This window comes from Lepidochelys kempii, chromosome 6 (genome assembly GCF_965140285.1).
Source record: "Lepidochelys kempii isolate rLepKem1 chromosome 6, rLepKem1.hap1, whole genome shotgun sequence".
Lineage (NCBI taxonomy): Eukaryota > Metazoa > Chordata > Testudines > Cheloniidae > Lepidochelys > Lepidochelys kempii.
The window spans coordinates 28,834,682-28,848,377 of NC_136385.1; the positions used below are offsets into that span (position 1 = coordinate 28,834,682).

The window sequence follows — 13,696 nt, forward strand, 5'->3', positions numbered from 1 at the left end:
AAAAATAAATATCCAATTTCTTTTAATTATATAAAAATCAAGTTCTGCCAGGCCTACACGTGACTATTGAAAAGTTTTTTGTTGAACTTCAAGAATGCTAATTTAATGCCAATTGTGATTGTAGTGTTTGTGAGGCAGGCAAATGCCCAATAAGGACTAGACCGAGACCAGCCATTAACTTTGAACCAAAACAACTTTTAGCCACTACCTTCCTGGACTGAATTTGAAAGACTTGTATCCTCACTACTAATCCCTTGAACAGGAGAGGCACAGTTTTAAATGCATATTATATTCCATCTGTACAGAATAAAACTGTTAGAGTTCACTATCTATACTACCAGCTTCATGCTTTCATCCACAAGATTTTTTCCTAGTATCAACCATTACTAAGATAAAAAAATAGAGTCCGGGAGAATACAGACTAGAAGCTCCAAAAATATTTTTAAAACAAAGATTTTCCTTACCCCTCACAATCAACTATTTCAGGGCCTTCAAACGAAAAGGGATCAGTCTTGTCTGGCTCTGACTTCATCTTGTAGGTTTTTGTCAGGACTGAATTAGTAAAGTAGTCATTGGGCTCGAAGTAGAACTCTAATGAGAAAGACTAAAAGACAGGTCCATTATTGTTTTAAACTATACCCGACTTTAAAAAAAAAAAAAAAAAAAAAAAACCAAAAAGCCACCACTACCAAAAACAGTAAGATGACCAAATTCTGAACAAATACAGGTAAGAGGAAATTGAAAGAGCATGTGTTAAATACATATCTACTGACTACAGTAATGATTTTTTAAAGTACAATAATTAACAGAAATAGACTTGGATAATACTTTGATCCTCTTTTTAAGAGGAACAGGCATTGCATCTTACTAAGTTTGTAAAACTAAAAAGGTGAGGGGGAGACTTGTAAACTCTGCGGAGTTTATACAAACTCAGCCTTGGCTCTAAAAGTCAAGCTGAGTATCTGTCACTAGTGAGAACCGAGGGGGGGGCGGGGGGGGGGGCGAGAGAATGTTGGCAAGTAGTAAACTTGCCAGAAAATGCCTTGTGGAGGGATACAAACAATCCACAAATTCAGGTTTAATTAATTTAATAGTTGTGACTAAAAAAAAAAAAAAAAAATGGGCATGAAGGAATGGAATCTTAAAAAAATCAAAACTGTTCATTAAGAAACAAAACATTTTTGTATTTTATTTAAAAAAAATTTTAAAAATTGCAACAAACACTTATACAACCCCACTGAATACTCATGTTACATGGGATAACTGATGGCCATTTTGCCAGCAAAAATCTTACTATTGTTGATTTGTGAGAACATTTGCAGGGCTGGCAGTGTTGTGCAACTAGAAGCAGATCTGAAATGGAATTAGACAACAATGGAATGCCAACACCCTTCCCTCCTCCAGAAAAATAAAAGTTAGTTTTCAGAAAAATACTACAGAATTAAGAAATCCAGATATAAAAAAATAAGAATGAAGTTATATCAATACTATTTTGTATGGCATCATTACATCTCTCTTCAGGATAACAAATCAGAGCAATATATTAAATGTTCTTTGACATGCGTATAGTTTGAAACCTTCTCCAATTTATTTAGAAAACCACTTACTGAAGTGATATTCTGAAAGTGAATCACTGTAGCTTGAGAGCATAGCACCTAGCTACAGGATCCTGACAGTTAAGACTGGAAGACAATCTCCCCTACAAAATGTGACTAATTTCGCTAAATATTGAAGACTAAGATTTATTGAGGTCATTTGTGAGCAAGATGTATCTGACATTTAAAATAAACTGAACAGAACAAGTTATAGTATGAACATGACTCCTCAGTATCAAGGTTTGATTATATTCCTTTAAAAACTGCCTTTCTTGAACTGCAGCAACTATGCTAAGGTCACATTTGGTCCAAAACAAAAATTACGGATAATTCCATTAGTTAGTTTGCAGCTTATGCCTCTGAAGCAGAGAAACTGTTTTATTAGAATCTGGTAATTCATAACATACTTAGGCAGTGAGTACTTTCTGCAATGAAAAAAATCCCAAGTATTGAAGTTACACACAATGCTGTTACTATTACAAATTAGTGACTCATTTTTCAGAAAGTCACTATTATAAAAGACCAGAGAGCAGTTTTCCTGTAAAGTGGGTAAGAGTTTCAGTGTCTTTTTATGAAGTTTGTCCCAAAGCTAGAAGAGACATTGAGTTTGTCAGTCTTCTGTTATTGGACTTAATGTAGCACTGGAATGGAACCCATTACCAGAAAGATACTGTCAACAGGTTACGAACAGTGCAAATGGCAAGAAAAGAAATTGATTGGTAAAATCTGACCAGCCCTAAAAACCAAGTGTAATTGCAATTTTGTTTAAGCTATTTTAAACTACAGAAAATTAAGCTGAGTGACAGTATGACATTATCTGCAGAACAGAAGAGTTTTAATTAACGTTCTCTGAACTACACTTTAAGAAGTTTTATTTGGATAAAAAAAATCAGAACCCTTTAAAGGGTTTGTTTCTGTGCTCAAACACAACCCACCAAGTTTGGGATCTCCTGGTTGTATCTTAGGTTGGCAGGCAACAGACCATTGTGCATATGGTATTGTATGCCCCTCTGTGACAAACTCACTTGGCATACATCTTGGACCATTCTCCCTGCTTTGAGAGCTCTTTAAGTCTCTCGCTAAAGTTATTAGCGTTGTCTGCCTCAATGGCTACTCCTTCCCTTATATTTTACTCCCTCAATTAGTTTGAGCTATTGTTTTATTTTACAGAGCCGGGGCACCTCACAGAATGAAGTCAAATTATTCTCCAACTCTTGTAATCATTAAAGCTTTTGGGAAAGTCCATCTTTTTTGCTACTTGTCCTGCAATGAAACAAGTCTGGTGTGTGTACACACACCTTTTATTATGGACAACTGCACTGTCACAATACTCAACAATATAAACAGTCACACAATGAAGTGTGAAGAGAGGCTGTGAATAGAAGTTAAAATATTTTTGAGGAAAAAAATTACAGACTAAAGTCAGTTTGCAAGGATTAAAAAACCCAATTGAGTAATTTATTCGACAAACATCCCAGTGTAGCATTTTCAAGCCACAGTAATGTATTAATGCATAAGAACCAGAAAGAAGTTTACTCTGTGGTAGCTGAGAGAAAACAAGATTACTTGTAAATTTGATTTTTCTAAAAATATTCTGACAGGACCCCTGGTCTCAGCTACCTAACAAAACAATGTCAGCTCTAAGCTCTTAGGGTTTTTTCATTTAAGAGCAGTGATAGTAGGTGGAGCATTTGGAAGGCCCTCTCCTGGCCAGCCTGAGCCAGCATGAGTTTGACCATTACCCTTAGAACACTGTAGTCAGTTTCAACTTTGCAGGAAGAAAGCTTCCTCCCTGACATCCATCCCCTTACAAAAAATGTAAAAACAGGGTCAACGTGCAAAAACCAACAACATCGTCAAGAAGTCTAAAGGGACATGAGCAAGAATCTTGTCAGAATGATACTTTCAAAAAAGCAGTTACAGGCAAGTACTTTTGCCTTCTCTAAAGAAGATACTCCAGGAATGAAATTCAGAGGGATGGAAAGAAACTTCAGGGAGGTTGTGGTCTCCTCCATCCCATCCCACAAAAGTTTTTTTTTTTTTTTTTTTTTTTTTTTTTACACAAACAGACAACAAATAGGCCAGGGGTTCTCAAACTGTGGGTTGGGACCTCAAAGGGGGTCGTGAGCCCATTTTAATGAGGTTGCCATGGCTGGCTTAGATTTGCTGGGGCCAAAGCTGAAGACCAAGCACCACCACCCAGGGCCAAAGCCAAAAGAGCATGAGCCCTGGATTTCGGGGCTCAGGTTACAGGCCCCCCGCCTAGAGCGGAAGACCTCTGGCTTCAGCTTTGGCGCTGGGGTACTGGGGCTTGGACTTTGGCCCTTCCTATTCAGGATGGTGGGGCTTGGATGGTCTCGGGCTTCGGTCCCTTCTGGAGTCGTGTAGTAATTTTTCTTGTCAGAAGGGTCACAGTGCAATGAAATTTGAGAACCCCTGAACTAGGCCAGCCAGTGATGCCTGAATAGGTATTTTAAAAACACACACAGAACAAAGACCTCCCCAAAATATCCAGGATAACACAGGTAGCCTGAAGGATGTACCAGTTAAACAACAAACAACAAAAACCACACACTCATGAGATGTTTAGCCACTTTAAGTAAGGGACACCCTGAAAGAATAGGAATTCCACAGTACAGAAATCCAAACAAGTACAAAAACAAGTTATGCGGTGTTAAGGCACCAAAATGGGATTTCCTTATGGAAACTGAATGCAAGCAATTATGTTTTGCAAATGTTGCTGCCTTGCAGATGTCCATGACAAACATCTTTGAGACAAGCAGTGCTTGATTCAAAAGAGGATTGGCATGACCTACTGTCAAGGCAATGACTTCTATTATAATAAAAAGAAAAGGAGTACTTGTGGCACCTTATTCTCGTTACAGCGTGTATGGTAACACCCATTGTTTCATGTTCTCTGTGTATATAAATCTCCCTACTGTATTTTCCACTGAATGCATCCGATGAAGTGAGCTGTAGCTCGCAAAAGCTTGTGCTCAAATAAATTTGTTAGTCTCTAAGGTGCCACAAGTCCTCCTTTTCTTTTTGTGAATACAGACCAGCACGGCTGCTACTCTGAAACCTATTTCAATAAACGGTCTCAAAAATTGTAGATTTACAGTTGAAGTCCATGAATACTCTCTGGTGTAGTTGCCAAGACTTTGGCTTCCTGATAACCTAGATGTTTTAAAGTTCAATCATGATGAGCCAGACATACTGATTTAAGTTAATTTCTGAAGGTAAGCGCCAAATGATTCCCTGCGTGTGCTCATTTATAAACTCCACTAGTAGTTTAGCTTTTTCCTTCCACAGATAAGATTGCACTAGAAGCTTGACAAACTGTAAAAAAAAAGTGAAGTCAGTACACATCTATGCAGCAGCTAGGAGGTATAATTCCCAGCTCAGGTAGACTTAAGCATGCTAGCTCGGCTTAAGCTAGAAACAACAAATAGCAATGTGACCATGGAGCCATGGGTTGCAGCTCAGGCTAACCACACAAGTATGACTGCAGCAGGTTGAGTGGGACTACTTAAATGGGTAACAAACTGCTGTGGCCACCCAGCTATTTTAGGCATTAGCATGAGCTTAGCTAGTGTGTATGTATGTCTATTTGAGCTGGGAATCACTTCTCCCAGCTGCTGTGTTGATATTAACTTTAAGTGTATATTTATCTGGAAAAAAATGTTTCTAAGTGCAGTTTAAAAAGTTTATATAAAAATATCTTTCATTCAAAATTTTGTATTTTTCCATCTCTACCATATTTTTCATTACTACTTTAAATTAACAACTTACGTCACACTGATTTCCATTTTTTATTTTGGGGAAGGTATAGTTTTTCTAATGTGATGAACAGTACACATGATTCTTTTTGAATAACATTCACTAAATATGGCATAAGTAGCTGTTTCAATTTTTCAATACAAAAATTAGTTCACTCTTTTTAAACCTAAGTAAAGGGGCAACAAGAGGAGGTAGAATAGAGTTGAAGGTGATGATAAAGACTGACTAGACTACAAGACAAAGGGCAAGAAAAACGACTACAAATCTGTGCTAAGAACGTGAAGCTTGGAATCTTTAGTCAGAGCAGTATACCCCATATCTTCACACTGATGGCTGTATGCAGGGAGAGATCAAAAACATATTGAACCATCGCCCGTCGCTACTGTGTGCTATTTAAAAAAAAAAAAAAAAAGACAAAACACCACACAAAAAAAACAAACAAACCAAAAAACAAACAATACGTACCATAGGCTGTCCAGGTTCAGAAAATTTCACTTTAATATCCTGCAGGTGTTTTAAGATTGGTTCATCATATTCCTAAACAGAAAGGGAAAAAAGTTTGAGTAGGCAGTATTTCGAAAAGCAAATTTTAATCTAAATTAGCTCACTTCAGAGCAGTGAGCTATGTAGAACCTAGTAATTTGATCACAAGTTTGTGATAAATTTGAAATTCAGATCCAAGTTCTCTGAAGTTAGTTTAGAACTGTCATTTGCCAAATTCTCATTTGTTGAAATCTGTCATCTTATCTTTGAAGTTAAAGTTGCCATCTCCTGGGGTAGCATGTGACTGAAAATTAAACTTCTTGGAAGATGAAAAATCCAATTACTACTTCCACTGCGAAGCAGAGGCATGACGTGACAGATGTATAAAAATGACTGGTTTTAGGGGATTATTCCAAAATATTAACAGAAAGTTAATAGGATAAATTGTATAAGGGCAGAATGCAACAAAAATGTATCAAATATACAAATACAGTCCAATACAGGGAGGCACAGCCTCCCCTAACCGGCCCTCCATACAATTTCCGAAACCCAATGTGGCCCTCAGGCCAAAAAAAAAAAAAAAAAAAAAAGTTTGCCCACCCCGACCTAAACCTTTATGAAATAAAGTGGCAAAAACGTATGGGAATAATTGTTTTGTGAGTAGACTGTGAATATATGCTCTAATGGATGCAGAACTAATTGCAATAACCAGTTTCCAAACAGCTTAGATCTTATTTATCAAAAACTTTCACTTAGTAACAAACAAAGAACCAGGTAAAGGATTCGCAAGAACTGCAAGCTCTTGGTTACTCACATCTTCCTCAAGAATCATCTAGTAATTGGGGAAAAAAAAGCAGGTGAAGTTAGCTTTTTCAAATGGAATTAGCTTACCTGTACTAATTCACTTAGCATATCTACATTTCTAAAGATTGTAAACCAGAAGTCTGGAATTCCTTTGGGATTTGACTCTTCTGCTGCGGCTGCTGCTTCTTTCTCTTCTATTACTACTTTGTTTTTGAGGTCTCCCTATGAAGTAAACATAGAAGTGTTTAAGAAAAGCACAAACTCTCCATAATTAAGAGCCTTCCACACTTAGTATAAAAAACTACAGTAAAACCTCAGAGTTACAAACTGACCAGTCAATCACACACCTCATTTGGAACCGACAGTAAGCAATCAGGCAGCAGCGTGCGTACACATGCATGCACCAGCAAATACAGTACAGTACTGTTTAAACAAACTACTAAAAAAGGAAAGGGAAAGCAGCATTTTTCTTCTGCAAAGTAAAGTTTCAAAGGTATATTAAGTCAATGTTTAGCTGTAAACTTTTCAAAGAACAATAATGTTTTGTTCAGAGTTACAAACAACTTCCATTCCTGGAGGTGTTTGTAACTCTTAAGTTCTCCTGTAGATGCTTAAAATGCTGTCAGATTCCTGAAAATTGTGACTTGAAAGTTCATTCTTAGAGATGGTTTTAAACCAAGACAGTCAATTCCACTTACAAATCACATCAAACAGATCCCATGTTGATTTACAACTGTCTTTCCATATTTGTAAATTTTAAAGTACTTACAACTGCTGCTGGTTTGGCACTAGTTTAAAGTGCTTTCAATTTACATGGAATTCTTGACAACAAGATACAAACAGATAAGTTTCCAATTTCACTCGCTATACTCAGGGTTTTGGTTTTTTTTTAAATACACTAAAATAATAAAACCTAAAGACAGGTACATGCCTAAACTAAGTGGATGTACTACTGTTCTACAGGGCAAGACCTAGACCAATTCTCTGTTTGTCATTTTCACTGTGCTTTGCCTAAAATTTAAATTGGTAGCTTGTGGGGCAGCGACTGTCTTTCCAAGTCTTCTAGGAAAGACCTGGCAAATTTATGGCTGCTATAAAAGTCATGACAATGTAATAATGAAAAGTACCTACAGAATATACTGTCCGGGTTCTTCTCTTTGGGGTACAACTCCACAGTCTTCAAATATATTAAAAGATATATGAAAGCTGCTCGTTGTATGTTGAAATTTTTTTTTTTTTTTTTTTTAATACAGAACTAAAATTCAGCATGGGATTGTGCTAATACACGCCCCTGCTACTGTGCCCTCATCCAACACCACAGCAAATCCAGTTCTTGATCATGAAGAAATCTGCTGCTTTGCACTCCCACCACTAGGAAGCATCACCAGAAGCTCTTAAAATTGCCTCCAACAAGATCTGCTATTTGAGTGATGAGTCAAGAGCAGGGAACAGCAATTTATTACTACTACCAGAGGATCAAATTCGGGCAATATTTACAGCAATTCATAAGATTAATTGAACTTGTGTATATACATAAGAATAGGTAAAAAAGGAAGTCTCAAAGCACTACAAACTTCAGTTGCTTGAGGACTACTGGAAGTTACCAAAAGGTGGTCCTCAACACATGCCAGTAATTTCATAAACTGTTGCCACTCATCCCATAGATTTAGACACTTTGTCGTTTGTGCTTGTGGTAGTATTGTGGATTACCATCAAATACAATGACTAGTAAATATAGAATGAGGGTAGTATTAATTTTGCAAAGAGATAAGAATGACTAAAGAAAATGGAGAACAAGTCAGGAAGAAAGGAAAAAGTGCATACGTGCGAAGAGTGAAAAGCAACACAAACTTTTTTAAATTTAAAGACATTTCTTCCCCTCAGAAAGGTTTAAAAAAAAAAACAACAACTTTGAGAGTTCCTAAAACTCATTAAATATAAATGTAATGTGCTGAAGCTATAGAAGAGCCTTCTTAAAACTAAATATTTTCTACAACACAGAGAATATATAAAGATCCAGCAGCCAGCATGCTTTTTATTGGAATAAAACTTGCTTTTACAATACACTTTACCAAAGTATGAGCTATCTATTTGTCAAATCCATACTCATAGTACTAAAAGCTAGTTATGTCCCCCAAAATAAAGAACAGCCAGCTAGCTAGCCAGCCTTCTCTTACTTTGGTGATTTATGTAGCACTGGAATGGAACCCATCAGCAGAAAGATACTGTCAACAGGTTACGAACAGTGCAAACGATAAGGAATAACAGCCATTAAACAGTATTGGTTGATGGCAATATACTGGTGTAAAAATTCAGTAAATTTCTGAAATTTAAATTTTAAATGGAGACTTTGAGGCCAGAAGTGACCACCATGATCATCCAGCCTGACTTCCTGCATACTGCAGGCTACAGAACCTCACCCATCCACTCCTGTAGTAGGGTCATAACCCTGGATGAGTTACTGAAGTCCTCAAATCTTCATTTAAAGACTTCAAAGTTACAGAGAATCCACTATTTACTCTAGTTCAAACCTGCAAGTGACCAGTGCCCCAAGCTACAGAGGGAGGCAAAAAAAAAAAACAGAATAAAAATAGGCTCTCTTCTAACATGACCTGGGGAAAAATTCCTTCCCAAACCCAGATATGACAATCAGTTAAATGCTGAGTATGTGGTCAAAATCCATCACTGACACAGATCTGGTAAAGTTACCTGTAGTAACTCAGAGCCCTCCCCATCTGTTGTCTTGTCTCCAACTGTTGGAGACATTGTCTACAATGGCATATGGGCAAGCCACGACTGCTTTTAGCAATCTCATCATACCATCCCCTCCACAGACTTACCACGTTCAGCCTTAAAACAGATTAAGTTTTCCCCCCTCCCCAACTCCCTTTAGAAGGCTATTTCAGAACTTCACAGGTTTCTATCCATCCAAGTAGTGTCTAATTTCAAGCCTGATCTTACTGATGGCCAGTTTATATCCATTTGTTCTTGTGCCAACACTGGCCCTTAACTCCTCTCCCTTCCTGTTATTTAAATTAAGTCTTCTTAAGTATTTTTGCTTACATGAAAAATTAAAAGCAAACTGGATTATGATTTTAGAACACTGAATAAAGTTTGGATTTGTCTATGTAAACATTTAGTTCACAGCAAGCTAGAGTGAGAAGCTACGCCACACTAGCCTTCCGTGGACTAACTATCTGTGTGGACCCTGCTGACACACATTAACAGTTTGATAATACGCTTTAATCTTGTCCTCTTTGAAAAAGGGTGGATATCAAAGAGCATTAACAAACTGTTAATACATGTCAGCAGGGTCCACAGACAGTCTATGGTGGGCTCGAACAGGATAGATTAAATTCACAGCCCAACTTGCCATGAACTAATTGTTCATGTAGACAAGTCCTATATGTCATTGTGTTCAGTCCAGGCATGTGCTTATTACAAGAGTTCTATACGAAATCTAGATTTTGGAGAGATTAGATTTAAGATAGTATCTTTCAGGCTATATAAACAAAATTAGTACTTTATCAAATTTTCAAACTAATCATTAGTTTCTACTCACAGCTAGTTTTTCTTCCTCCTCATTTTCACTGTGCCACTCTGACTCTGCATCTGTAGGTTCAGCCTCACCAATGACAAAGTCCCTTCTCTGCACAAAAGAATTATACATTTAAGGGAGAAAATATTAAAGCAGTAATTAACGGTTACTCTGAACAATTCCCTGGGATGCTATAAAAGCCTGGGCAAAATTACTGCCTCTGGCAAAATACAAAATTAATTCTCTCATAACGACTCCCAGCTTGCAAAACAATCCTCAAAAAAAACCAAGGAAAACAATTGACTCACTACTAGGATAGTGAAGTATCCCTGATTATTAGGGTAAGAGCATGAAGGTAACAGACAACTTATTAGGGTGGTTACCACATATATTAACAGTAAGTTACAACATAAATGAACAAAACAGAACTAGATTTACTTATCTTTAAAGTGAAAACAATAGAAGTGAAAGTCACAATTGTCTGTTTTGTACTTACTACAATTTCATTAGGTATCACCGAATGTCAGCAAAAATAACTTTTAGCTCACGTACTTTGGCTATAAAAAAAAGTTCCATCAAATACAGTCTCATTGTTCCTACTCTTGCATAGCAGTTGGGGTATGTCTGCAAATAAACCACAATAGCAGTGCAGCTGTGCTGCTATAGCATTTCAGGGAAGATACTACCTACGCCGACGGCAAGGCTTCTCCCATCGACTTAGCACGGTCTACAGTGGGGGTTAGGTTGGTTTAACTGCATAGCTCAGAGGTGCTGAGTTTTCATACCCCTAGGTCAGTATAACTGTCGCTTAATTTCCTAGTATAAACCAGGCATCAGTTTCACTTTTGCTAGAGATCCTTACACACAACAGGGGAGCAGAAAAAGTTTCATACAAAAGAGCCAAATCCTCAGCCACAGCAGAGGATCACAGCACTGGAGAGGAAAGATGGAGACTGCAAAGATGGTATGAAGTTCACTTTTTCACTGGCTCTGTACCAGACAAGTCCTCAACTTAACTTTGGAGCAGCCTAATGGCTGAAGTTACACAGGCTGCCAACACCACCAAGAGGCTGAAAATGCAGCCAGAGACCAGCAGGGTTTAGTAAAAGCACCAGCCACATTCACTTGGCCAAAAGCAAATAGAGCTAGTGCAAAACCAGTATACTAGCTCTACGTCACCAGAAGATTCCCCAACACTAGTATGAGCCTCCTTGAGCCAGATTCTGCCAATGCTCCAGAGTAGAGAAGCTGTGCTCCATCTGAGAATCTGTCCCACTATCAAAAACTGGAGTGTTTTTTATATGGTCAATGTCAGGAAATTCAGTGCCACAAATACACTTCACATTTAAGAGAAGTTCAATTATAATCCTATCGATTATACAGAAAAATGCATTAGCTATGCAAAGAAAAAGACGACACGAACAGATAGAGGATGAAATTGTCTCCAAAAAGAGTTCATTATTATTTATATCTAACATGGTAAACGTTTTTACCCAAAGCTAAAACTGAGGTAAGAACCAAAAGTTGACATTAACAAGCAGTCTGTTGTACTAAAGAATGTTCTCCACCAATTAAAGGAATTCTTCTGTCAAAGAGAAGAATCTTTGTCTACTTTGTGTAGAGGTCTACATTTAAGAAAAAATGTACACCCCCCCCACCTCCTGAAAGGTTTTTGCTATTTTCTCATTATTGAATGTAAACCAAAGAAAGCGTGACTTATGAATATGGTCATAGCATCAGTTTGGTTTGTATGTTGTTTTGGTTTTTGAAACAATTTTTAAAGCAAGGAGGCTGGGATCTAGAAAAGTTGCTAAAATGTACTATCTAGTACAGTTCTAATAAACCCAAGAGCCGAAGTATAGGATATGCTATATACACTATATACCTTCTTTTATACCCAGTAACAAGTTCAGGAATCTGACAGGGATTTTCCAGGTATTGCCTTGTTTTGTTAGCCCGTTTCATTCCTTTAGGAGGTTTTGTTTGTTTTTTAACATATAGTCAACTTGTCTGCATGCCAGACCTTGCAGAAGAAGATCTAACTGGCTGACTGATGCTGGAGTAGTGATATCAAAAACATGCTTTAGATATGCGATTGCATCTGCTATAGAATCCTTAAAATGGACAAATTGTCTACAAGTCTTCGAGTTTTTAATACAATCAGAGGAGTAGAAAAGAGTGCTTTACACAGCTCTCCAGCAGTTCTCCTCTTCAGAGGTACTAAAGGAGTAATTAACTCCAGCCTTTATCACTGGAAGTATAGTTTTTACAATATGGAACATCTGATAGGATGAGAAAAGAACAAGGGCTAGAGTTCTAGATTGGTAATCCAAGCTTTGCTTTAAGGCAGCTGGAGGGAAAAAAAAATACAGGGAAAGGAGAGATAATTTGTTTCTATTTTACTCTTCTCTATTTACCGCCAAACAAAGGAAATTAGAGAAAACAGCAATTTTGAGAAGATCATTATAGTCTTCCTACCTTATCGAAAAGGGGTTGATAGAGGGCTGCATATTTTCTCTCTAAATCATGAACTTCTTCATAAAATTTAGCTTCTATATGGGCACACTTCACCTGGAGTTGTTTCAAGGCATCAATTCTTCTTTTTACTGCTTTTGGTAACCTAGAAATAAACAGCTCTGTAAGTCTAGAAGGTTAGCTTCTTCACATCTAATATTCATTGTACATTATCCTGATATTATAGCTATACTCTTTAGTCATAGGAAGGTTTAGTTTATTCATAAACCCCCCACACATACACGTTCCTTTTTTAAAAAGGCATTTAAAAGCTTTATAAGAATCTTTTCTTATCCATGTTGTCCTTGATACTATTATCTCCCATCCCCTAGACCATCAACCTCCCCAATATTTCAGATGGCAGAAAATAACTTTTTTTTACATCCAAGTTTGTGCAATTACAACGACCCTTCTATGGAAAATTGTGTATTTTGTAGAGAAAAGCATGTATTCAGGGGCTGTACCCTGAAATACACCTCTACCCCGATAATAACGCGGTCCAATATAATGTGAATTCAGATACAACACAGTAAAGCAACGCTCTGGGGGGGCAGGGCTGCGCGCTCCGGTGGATCAGCGCATCAGTGTGTTAAGAGTGTCGGGCCAGGGCCGAAGGATGGATAATGGGGCCATGGGGGAGAACGGGAACAGGGGTCGATTCAGACATGCAGGGGCAGCGTGGCAGGGCTGCAGCAGGGCTCGGCCAGGCTGCAGCGACCTGGGGTGGCTCATGGTTGGAAGTTCATGCCCCAGCCCGGGTGCCTGCAGCCAGAGGGAGCAGGTCTGTGCTGCAGCCCAGACCCCAACTCCGTGCCCTAGCCAGGGGGTGCTGCACGCTCCGCCAGGCTGGGCGGTTTTGCCACCGCTTCGCTCAGCCCCTGCCTCCCTCATGCTCCCCCGCCCGAGACCCTCTGCCCCTACTAAGAAAAATGATTTAGTTTGCAAGTTTACAAACATTTTTATCCTAAAGGAATAAAAATAT

The 13,696-nt window shown here is 38.1% G+C and overlaps 1 protein-coding gene and 2 non-coding genes across 8 annotated transcripts in view; all 3 read right to left on the reverse strand.

Moving 5' to 3' along the window:
- The window catches only part of NAP1L4 (nucleosome assembly protein 1 like 4), a 56,371-nt gene that overhangs the window by 22,463 nt on the left and 20,212 nt on the right, over positions 1–13,696 (reverse strand). For 5 of the 6 annotated variants that reach the window (XM_073347273.1, XM_073347271.1, XM_073347272.1 and 2 more), the window contains 5 exons: positions 12,679–12,820; positions 10,225–10,311; positions 6,750–6,884; positions 5,841–5,912; positions 465–604 (listed from right to left, as the gene is read on the reverse strand). In XM_073347273.1, coding sequence (XP_073203374.1) covers positions 465–604; positions 5,841–5,912; positions 6,750–6,884; positions 10,225–10,311; positions 12,679–12,820 — 576 coding nt within the window. The remainder of the gene's footprint in view (positions 1–464; positions 605–5,840; positions 5,913–6,749; positions 6,885–10,224; positions 10,312–12,678; positions 12,821–13,696) is intronic. The other variant, XM_073347270.2, reaches the window with a different exon arrangement.
- On the reverse strand, positions 2,172–2,291 carry LOC140913960 (small nucleolar RNA SNORA54). The gene has a single exon (XR_012159721.1). It is a non-coding gene; the product is annotated as a small nucleolar RNA SNORA54 (small nucleolar RNA).
- LOC140913961 (small nucleolar RNA SNORA54) lies at positions 8,788–8,913 on the reverse strand. The gene has a single exon (XR_012159722.1). It is a non-coding gene; the product is annotated as a small nucleolar RNA SNORA54 (small nucleolar RNA).